Source organism: Chenopodium album, chromosome 10 (assembly GCF_948465745.1).
Source record: "Chenopodium album chromosome 10, dcCheAlbu1.1, whole genome shotgun sequence".
In the NCBI taxonomy this organism is placed as follows: domain Eukaryota; kingdom Viridiplantae; phylum Streptophyta; class Magnoliopsida; order Caryophyllales; family Amaranthaceae; genus Chenopodium; species Chenopodium album.
Genome location: NC_137843.1, coordinates 42,892,204 through 42,902,892, shown reverse-complemented (window position 1 = coordinate 42,902,892; position 10,689 = coordinate 42,892,204). Strand labels below are relative to the sequence as shown.

General features: G+C 35.2%; 1 protein-coding gene across 1 annotated transcript in view; it reads right to left on the bottom strand.

The window, feature by feature from the left end:
- Nucleotides 1-406: 406 nt before the first annotated feature.
- Nucleotides 407-10,689, bottom strand: part of LOC145562448 (transportin MOS14-like) — a 33,490-nt gene continuing 23,207 nt past the window's right edge. Inside the window, exons 18-24 of the mRNA XM_081622733.1 lie at nt 9,014-9,201; nt 8,798-8,890; nt 6,207-6,394; nt 5,979-6,090; nt 5,233-5,390; nt 4,615-4,731; nt 407-1,484 (exon numbers count right to left, since the gene is read on the bottom strand). Coding sequence (XP_081478859.1) covers nt 1,254-1,484; nt 4,615-4,731; nt 5,233-5,390; nt 5,979-6,090; nt 6,207-6,394; nt 8,798-8,890; nt 9,014-9,201 — 1,087 coding nt within the window. The 3' untranslated portion in view covers nt 407-1,253. The remainder of the gene's footprint in view (nt 1,485-4,614; nt 4,732-5,232; nt 5,391-5,978; nt 6,091-6,206; nt 6,395-8,797; nt 8,891-9,013; nt 9,202-10,689) is intronic.

The following is a 10,689-nucleotide window of genomic DNA, read 5'->3' as shown; positions in this document are numbered from 1 at the left end:
CTGGATAACTTCAGTTGGCCTAGGCACTGGTCTTGATAGAGGAGGGCAGTTTGTTGAGCACCGCGTTCGTTGCATGCAAAGGCTTTAACATGCATTTACACCATTTGATTGATAAAATCCTTTAAATTTCAACATAATGTATCTGGAGTCAAAGATACTTGTCACTCTAATTTAGTGAATGTATTCGTATGAATAAATTTTACAGAGATCTCAGATTCTTAGGCCCAATAAAGATTGGATTGTTGAATTTTTGCACTACTTCATCAAGAACGTCTTGCTAAAGGTGTTGGCCAAGCAATTAGAGTGATTAAATCTTTTATCACCCTGTGGAACTTGGTATAATCATGTAAGATAGTAAGAGTGGCTTTACTAGAATTTATTTGAAAGGACTTGATCATTATTTTACTAAAACATATTATATGCCCGTACTAATACAAGGATATATAATTTGTGAAAGAAAATACTCATACAAATTACTCGTATTAAATAATCGAGTCCCCTTGTTTCAAAATAAATAAATAAATAAAATAAAATAAAAAAATAGAGTCCTTTGGGAAAAAAAAAAATGGAAAAGTTAGTGGGATAGTATGATGGATAGTTTTTTTCCTTAAAAATTAAAAAAAAAAAAATAATAATAATTTGCATAGAATATGAGAGGGATTTTGGAGGATTGTGTGAAATGTTGACTCTAGATTTATTATATAGATTTGAGGCCTTGCCCCACCTTTTTTTATTTTTTCTTTTACAAAAATATAAATAAACATACCGTTTATACTTTATATCACAATTCTCCATTGGAATGCTCTCTCAGAACATCCAAAAAAAAAAAAATGCCCTCATTACATTGGTAAGTGCTTCATTTGTGGACAGTACTTGAGTACTTCCACTAGTTTATACAATCTCACAACTCACCTCTCAAAGCTCCAACGATAGGGGCTCGGGGTGGTTTCATGTATGCATCCTTACCTAAGACCCAAAATTACACGATGTTAACCGAGGGAAATTGATGTTGAATTATGTAGGATCAAAATTTGGCTGCTGAACCCCCAAAGAATACAAAAATCGGGGAAATAATGCTGTACAATGATTGGAATTCTGAAGGAAGAAATATACATGGATCACTGCTTCATTTTGCGTTGAAGATATGACAGCTTTCTGAAGCACTAGTATCACCATTATAAGGAAGGGTCAGTCTTGGTGCAATAATCCAGGCTTCACAGACCCAAGTTTAGTTGGCAACATCACCGGCCATCTCAAGTAAAATTTGGTAGATTACGATGACTATCTGCAAATTCACGTACCAAACGTTTCAGTACCCTTCCACCTTTACCTTGCATATGGCCATGCCCATAATCTGTCTTTATTCCATTGCATGTTTTACTTTCTAGATAATCAGAGGCTGCAGCTGATAGGGCCTTCAGCCAATTTGGGACTAAAGTATCCGCTTCACCTTGCTTCAAGTACTCAGCAGGCATCCCATGAACCTGGTGACTAAAAGCGGTTACAAAGACATTCACATCCAATATGTATGAAGAAATAATCCAATAAAAAAGCGTGTTCTAGTTCTTCTAGATGAGCAGCAATATCAATCTGCATGCTTTCTAAAATATGTCAGAATTTTTCTTACTGGAACAATATATCTCTACTTTATAACTCAACTTGAAAATCTGGGTAATCAATTGACCCACTTTATTTGAAATATTTTCATGTAAAAGATATTTCAATTACTAGAAATGGTACAAATGAATTATTTAGCCCCCAATTTTACTGGTGATCTAAATGAAATAAAGTTTTTGTTTTCAGCTGTCTGTTAATTCCATGTCATTTAATCTCCATGTCGTACATTAGAGATTTAAACCATTCTCCATACTCTTGACTAGTTTCAAGATACAAGAAGTTCTAATATAAGTTCTATATGGAAAATCATTATGATAATCCAAACTTTTCCTGGACACAAACCATTCCCACCTTTTAAAAAATAATGAATAATCCAATAGTCAGTCCGTACCTTCTCAAATTGATCCTTAACCTTTAGGTGACCAGTACAGCAGGTAAAACGTGTAGTGTCCTCTCTTCATATTGACCAACCAGCTTTACGAAAAAAAAATTAAAAGCATACATAATATATTATCCTATCTCCTCCTACCCAGCTCCCTATCTTTCCCCATCCTTCCCGCATCTCCTCACTGAATACAAATCCCCAAAAGTAATGATGATGTAACTGATTACTTTTTATAGTAACAATATGATACAATTCCAATGTATGCTTCAATTGTAAAATATTAGAGCGGAGATTTATATGTAGTCATCCAAAATTTGATGAGTTGTTCAATTTGGTAATTATGAGGTCTAGCTATCTATTTTCCTCCATTGAAGTTGTTTTAGTTGTATGAAGCAACATTCGTGTGACATGGCATTATATTGTGAATATTTATGAATGTAGGTACATGAGGGTAGGATAGAGAAGGAAGTATAGGGACCTTAAAAGTATGGAGATGTTGTCATGTGCATTTTGGATTATGACACTTGGTCATTTAGACCCCAGAAATTCAGAAGGGAATTGAAATCAAACTTTGGGGTGTATTAGAGTCGTATAGGCAAAAAATGAGAGAGAAGAAGATTGAGATGGTTCAGTGGGTGGTAACAACTTAGCAGATATCAGGTGACAGTGCTAGAATTTGACCGGCAGTAAGATTGAGATGGTTCAGTGGGTGGTTGAGGGTAGACTTGTAGTAGAGGTTAGTAAAAAAAGTTGGGGAGGGATGATGAGAATTAAAGAACGAGAGGGTGTTCGCAGTTTGTGGACTTGAGGTTGCATTGACGGGGAGTTGGTGAGGTGGTGCCCGACTGAGGCATACATCAGTGGCATTGTGAGGGTATGGTTAACTAAGATAGGGATGGACAGTATTTTAGGCGTTTGGCAATAGCTTTTGATCAGCTTTTAGGTGCTTTTGGTAGTTTGAAATCAGTGATTTGATCATGCCAATTCACTACAATTAAAATTTGAGGGTTTTGGCAATGTAGCGGTGAGGGTAACTTTTATCAAAAGCCAAAATTATTAGCGTTTGAAAATTAAAGGTAGCTGTTAGTATTTTTTTTTTTTTTCTACATCTTTAGGAAAAAAATGTCTCTGTGGAGATAACTCAGTTGACAGCTACTTTACCAAAAAACCGTACTTTATTATCTATCTTCAATTCTTCATACCTAATAGCATGTTGACAATTAATAATTACTCACACAACTAACAACTAATACCACAAATAACATCCACCTCTTCAACTAGATTTTTCCAAACAAGGCCTTGTTATGGTGGTCGTGGAAGGAGGTGGAATGGCTTAATGAGGTGGAAGAGTACAAAGACGAAAATAAATTACCTATTAATTACCAATCTATAATATTATTAAAACTCATGTGTCCGCATTTCTTCAATATTATTTAGCGCCATATGAGCGCTATGTGTCATCACTTATCACCCTAAACTCTTCATATGTGTAACTTTGTTTTAATTTTCCCATACAATGTAACTCCTATGTAATTGCACAATAATCTACAATTTAATTTGTAAGACATTAATCACACACTAATGGTAATTGATTCCTTAGATTCTAATTTTCTAGATTCAATGCAATTATACAAAGTCAGTAATATTTACATAAGTTTAATTTTATTATGTAAAGTTAAATGAATAAAAGCCTAGCACCCATTAATCTTAAATTTATAATTATATTTTTATTTCACTTATAGGTATTGTTGAACACTAACCTTTAAAATTTAATTTGGATCAAACTTACAAATTTATAGTGATCCAAGGCATCGCCCGGGCCAATAACTAGTTAGTCGATTAGTTACCATTAATTAAAAGGTGAAATTGTTTAGAAGATATTGGACAATAATATAACTCATTGTTTTTAGTAACCCACACAAAAAAAGTTATCAAGATACTCTTTATCCATCTCATGTCTTGTGCTTTATTCTGTTAAGTTCTGTTATATTTGGTGGCTAGTAATGGGGCTTATAGGCCAATTTTAGTGCTAGGGGTTGGGTTATGGTGGCAGGTAACTGGTGCTCATGATGGCAGTGGTGGTTGGGGTCGGGTTATGGTGGCTAAGGTGGTGGCATGGGAGGAGCTTGGCTAGGCTGGAGAGGACGAGAGAGGTAGGGAAATATAAAAAGAGATGCAATTAAAAAAAAAATAATAATAATTGGCTCAATAGGTTATTGGTCACAATCACCAGGGATTATTTTGGGAAGCTGTCCCCTATAGTTTAGATAATAGTATAAAAACCTATAATTGGGATTAATACGGGAAGAATGGTTATAATTTGGATTATTGTTTTTCATTCTAAATAAACCTCTCATAGGGTAAGGATAAAACATCCTCAATGGAATAATATAGGTAAGACTGCTACTAAGACTCCTCATTCATTTAACATAAAAGCCTCATTACAGTCATAAGAAATTTAAAAGCTTCTGGGTAATGGTACAAGAGGTCAGTTTAATGTTAATGTTAATTTAATTTGGAGAACAAAAAGGGAAAAAATAAATAAAAAAAAAAAAGAGCGCTCTGTATGCAGCCCAAGCAAGATAATGTGAGAGCATAACGGGAAAAGTTACCGCTGAATGAAGCCATCCATGCAAGGTTTCCCAACAAAGGATTGATGACAAAGATGTTCTCTCACTTAAACAACAAACTGCAGCTAATTGTTGTAAAATTGTTGCAGATTTGTGAACCTGTACCAAAAATGAAACGGATTACTAACCTTTGATTATGATGCAATAAGTTGTAAAACATGCAATATATGAAAAGAAATTTACATGTTAATCTTGACTTTTTCATCTTAAACCCTTTATTTTTCTTTATTTCCTTTTAGGGAGTCATTATGGCATGGGAGAGGAATTATCTGAGATATGATACTCTTAGTTACCGGACAATTTAACATGATCTACAAAATCAGGCTAATTCCCTTGGATGAATATGCTAGTCTATTATCAGGAGAACAAAACTCATCCTCCTCAAAAATCCTACATTACTTCTGAAGTATTTTCTATTACTTTAAGAGATGCATAAACAACCAAAATATACCCAGTTTCGAAATTATGAACCTAGCACCTAAATTTTTTTAATAAAAACAACTTTTATGTTCCTAAACAACCACACCCCAGCAATTCTTACCTTAAAACTACATCAAAGGTTAACATGATTTACCAATCTTATATCAATCAGTCTCTTACCCTTGACATTGCAGAGGTCCCAAGCAAAGCGTACAACACATTTGAGACAATTCCTTCACCACTATTGGATATAACTTGAATGGCCACACCACTGAAAGCTTCTTCAGACATATTTGTCATAGATTCTAACAATGAGGTCAAAGAAGCCTCCAATAAGCCTGTCATACCATGGGAAAGGGTACATAATAGAACAAATTAGAAAAATATATATAAAAGCAAATGCAATGAAAATGAAATAAAGATGAGCTCAGTAAGGGTGCCAAAGATAAAATATACGCTATAACGAATAGTTACTTTAGGGAGATAATTCCTATTTCAATAAATTCTTGCACAATAGATTCAAAAGATTCAACAATAAGTAGGCATCACAAAGTACATGCAGGTCAGTCTACGCTATGGGCCATTATGGCATAAACTGGAAGTATAAGTATATAACATAATTTTAGAGCTGTAAAAATTGACCTCACCCAGGAACGACCCAATTAAACCCGAAGTGCCCCAAACTTGAATTCATTCCACATGGACAAAGTGATTTAACATGGCTAAAATCCAATTACTAGACCCAATCAGAATGCGCTACACAACTATGTAATAGCCTAAACTCCATAAAATTTTTAATTTGAATTACACATTCTCTACAGAACAGAGGTGATAAAAAAAAGTTACAATAACACAAACTTTTTATATGCAGTAACACAATAATAGTAACAAAATCTTGGGCAAAGTTACAGCAAAATTTAACTCACATGACATGTACGACATAGCAGCAAGAGCAGCACCACGATGCATGGCTGTGCAACATATTGCTGCTTTTTGTAGGGATGCTTCTAGTAAGGAACCAGATGCTGCCAATACCTTCTGCAGAATATATAAAATTTAATAACATTAACATTATTGTCTAGATTATTTTTGTTAGAAAAAACAAATAATAAGAAATGACATGAGAGAGAGAGAGAGAGAGGAGAAGACTGTACCTTAGGAGATACACGAACAAAACTAGATGTGAAACTAACAAAGGCCTCCACCAGATCGGGCTCCTGATCACATATGTAAGACGAATTAAGTGCAGTGACTGATGCTGCATTGGTGAATCTCTCAAGTGTGCAGATGAATAGAGATCCATATTCCTCCCTATGACCAAATTCTTCAACTATGATGGAAGCTGGAAGATATAATACAGAACTTCAAGATAGAGGAATCAAGGGGCAACTCAGAACATATATTAACTTGAAATTGAAGCACGGAATTTTAACAGCTTTCATCATTGGCAAAAGGTCACTTTCAGATGAAGAAAGCTTCAATTGTGTCTAAAAAAAAAGGGGAGGAAACACCAGCTGCCTCCTAAAGCAAAGTAGACGATAAACAGCACTTGTATCTCTATGTACAGCAGAAGCACATTACTACATGTTTGGTTCACTTTGATGGCCAGTGTGGCTACAAAACACGAAAATGTTGAGTATGACTTCCTACAGGTTCACGATGAACTGGATAAAGAATTTCATTGGGTGAAGTAGTAAGATTTGTGTTGCCTCAAGCATGTTGAAGGGCTTGGCATTATGACCATCTAAAGTAGAACAAAGTTTTTAGGAGGAAACAGGTTTGGAGGGTTGTGATTTAAAGTGAAGCATTGAGAATGAACATCATGAAGCTCAAATGCAGTGCATATACTGATATACCTCTTTAGTGAAGCAAGATCTCTTCTTCTCATAATGTAAGCATAAGAAAATCCAATTGAGGAGGGGCCTTTGTTTTGGCCTGACATTTGGCATGGGGATCAATTTCTAAAAGCTCGATTATCATATTTTACCTACCTTAAGAAGGCTACTAATTCATAAGTTTTAGAGCAGAATAGTATTCAGAAGCTTTGCGATGTTTCTTTTGGAGACTTTCTAATGATGGAGATGTCTTCCTGTTGAAAAGGGTCTATTTACAGGGGGGGATGCAACATGGTACGGCGAAAAAAAGGAATGACTCCCTATTCTACTATGACCTTTTAAAATGTCCCTAATAAAAAATATCCCATTCTTCTTTGCTATTGATATTTGGAATTTTGGATGACACAAGTTCCTCCTACAACCCTCCCAACCCCCCCCCCCCCCCCCACCCTCTCCCCACCCAAAACTTTTTTGCCCAAATAAAAGATCTGAGCATATGATAATCTTAAAAGAAGGAATTTTTGTAAGTGTTTCTGTCTTAATGATTATGAGTCGGTTAATCATGTTTTAATCTTCTGCACTTGAGTTCTTTCTCTTTGGCTCATATCTTTAGCTTTGTTTCGGATGAGTTGAGTCCAGCCCTGTTTTGTGAAGGATGTCTTGTAGCTTGGAAAAGAAGGATGACGAAAGACTGGCTCGGTTTCAGAACATGGTACATTAGCAGTTTAACGGTGCATGTGGAGATAAAGAAACCAGTAGCCTTGCCAAGACTTCAAGTTCAGTTTATTAGGGCTTTTGTACAGCTGCAGTCATATAATGGAATCTTAGTGACTTTTGACATGTCTGGATATTATGGATAAATAGCTTTGTGATTGCCGGAAGGCATGCAATATTAATCCTTATCACTCCTTTTGAATATGATGACACCCCTTGGTTAAACATTAAGCATCAGAAACAGAAGTAGCAACTGAAAAAAGCTCAAGTTCGCCATTATCCATAAGACACTGCTGAAATTATTTATCATAGTCCATAATGATTACAGTCATCACATACGGAAATGAGGTAGCCCATAAGTGTTTCATAAAAACTATGGAGGGCGTTTATAAATATAACCCAGTAACCCCAAGCTTGCAATAAGTTTATACTAAACAAGGAGACCGCGAATACTTTTTGATGGCAATGTGGGTTATAATTTGTTGTTTTTAATAGCAACAGTCTTGTACAGAGTACTATATTCTAAATTAATTTTAAGAATCATACCTATTCACATTCCTGCTTGCCGAGCAATTAATGCTGAGCTCTTTTGATATTCAAATTCATCATCAACCACTAGTATCCATGATACTTGAAACTCAAACAATTACATGGACATTCATACTTCATAAGTTCACCATAGGGGAAAAAAAATGCATTTCATGAAGTGCGTCCTCAACTCCATTTTACATTAACATTTCCCATGTTTGACACTTGCAAACAAGTCTGTGTAACACAATGATGCTCAAACAGGAACAGATAAACTCCATTACCAATTTCCCATGTCTTAGGTTGACGAAAGATAAAGGACAGATTACAATTGTGTACCCACTTATGGTTTGTAAATAAGAGTAGATATTATTTGGGTGACTTAAAAGTTGAAAGTACAAACAGCCTGCATTACACATCAAAATTTAATTTTTCAAACTGGATTATGACACATAGTTTTAAATAAACTTTAATCAAACTATCAAATCAAGCCACTAAAAGCATTAGTCAAAACAAAATGGAAGTTTGACCTACTCACATAACTCTCTTTTACAATAATACAATGATCCAATTAGATGCAGCAATTGTTACACTGTTGTAGACTGCTCACGGATACTTCCCAATTCTAAACAAGCCATACACAAACAAACATATTTGATATTGAATACCTGTTCTGATATAACATTCATGATTCTGGAAAGAGATGAAGTTTGTAGATAAGCAGTCTAAAACTGTGGGCAACAGCGCCGTAAAATGTTCGCCTGGCAAAAGAAAGAAAGAGCGACTTTAGACAACAGGTGTGTCTCACTTTTAAATTAAAAAGCTGCCCTTTTCCCCACTATGTGGTGGGGGAAACATGGGAAGTTCCTTAATAAGACAATTACCTGATGAATGAATAGCTTGGGAAAGTGCTCGGCAAGCAGCTGCTGACAAGCTGCCATTTTCCATGTATTCTGATTTAAATAGTTTCTCAATCATTGGCCAAAATATGCTTAACATTACAAGAAGTGGATCATCTGCAGTAGAGCCAGCAGAAAGTGGTGCAGCCAGATGACTAAGCAGTGTTCCAATCCTGTTTGAATAGCACATATTAGAGGAATGCAGCATTGCAGAAAGTAACAAGGTAAATTTGCACAAGGCCTTTTTAAAACAAACCAGGATTAAAAAGGCTGGAGAGATAACATTAATATTAATGATAAAAAATGACGAGTTTGATGATGATAGAAAACTCTATGATTAAGCCAAGTGAGGATGTTCATGTCATGTCACAAGGAAGGTACGTGACATATAGGTACCACATAGAATCATTCAAAGTTTCCATTGCAAGTTATTAACCACTTCATCTCTGAATATGTGTAGTAAACTTTAAGGTTTCCTTATTCTTCACTATATAACTCAAAAGTCTTCACTCCATAGTCTGTATCTAGCCATTAACTTTAAATTTCAAAGGAAATTTTGCAAAAAACCACCTTTTATAAGATTTTTTTTTGCAAGAAACCACTTTATAAATTTTTTTTGCAATGACATACATTAATCAATTTTTTTTTTGCAATGACACACCTTAATCAAATTTTTCTTTTTTTTTTTGCAATGACACAACTTTGGCCGGAAAACGACCCTGTTTTCCAGCGTTGACCTGACCACGTGCGAGGCACATGACCTCTTAAACCACTCTCCAACTACGCCAACCACCAGAACGCCACCGAAACCGCCTTACTCACCCCACCACCACCAAACCATTCTCTGTGGTGGCGTTCTGGTGGGTGGCAAAGTGGTTTTAAGAGGTCACGTGCCTCACACGTGATCGGGCAACGCCGGGAAACAAGTTCAAACCCTCTTTTCCAGTCAAAGGTGTGGCATTGCAAAAAAAAAAAAAAAAAAAAAAAAAATTTGATTAAGGTGTGTTATTGCCAAAAAAAAAAAAAAAAAAAAAAAAAAAAAAAAAAAAATTATAAGGTGGTTTCTTGCAAAAAATCACTCATAAAAGGTGATTTTTTGCAAAATTTACAATTTCAAATAATCAATGTTTAATGAAGAAAGTTATAAATCAAGCTTTTGCTATCATGTGGAAAAGCTTTTTAGAAGAATCATTTTTTTTTTTTCGAACATGAGAGATGATACAGAGTGGGGGACTAGAATCCATAAGGCAAGAGAAAAAGGATTTGAATCATGCAGTATATCAAAAAAGGACACGTAAGAGAGCCCCACATGAGAATGAGCCCAAAGGAAAGCCAAATAAACCACTCAATCCCATAAAGTAACGGCAGAAGATTCCAAATCTCAGAAATCCCAGCATTTCAATCCAAATACAAAATTAACCACCAACAATATACCTCCACTCCCCTTTCATGAGAGTTGCAAGGAAATAGATTCTAGGATTAAAGTTAGTCCCACAAATGAAAATTCCAAGAAAAGTTACCACCATCACAACAATTATCTTCATTTTAACTTCAATAATTCAAAACTGAAGATAAAACTTGGACCAAAACCTCATTAATCGATTTTGCCACTCTTCCTTCTCACCCACAAGAATAGAAAAAAAAGGACAATGATGTGCAAT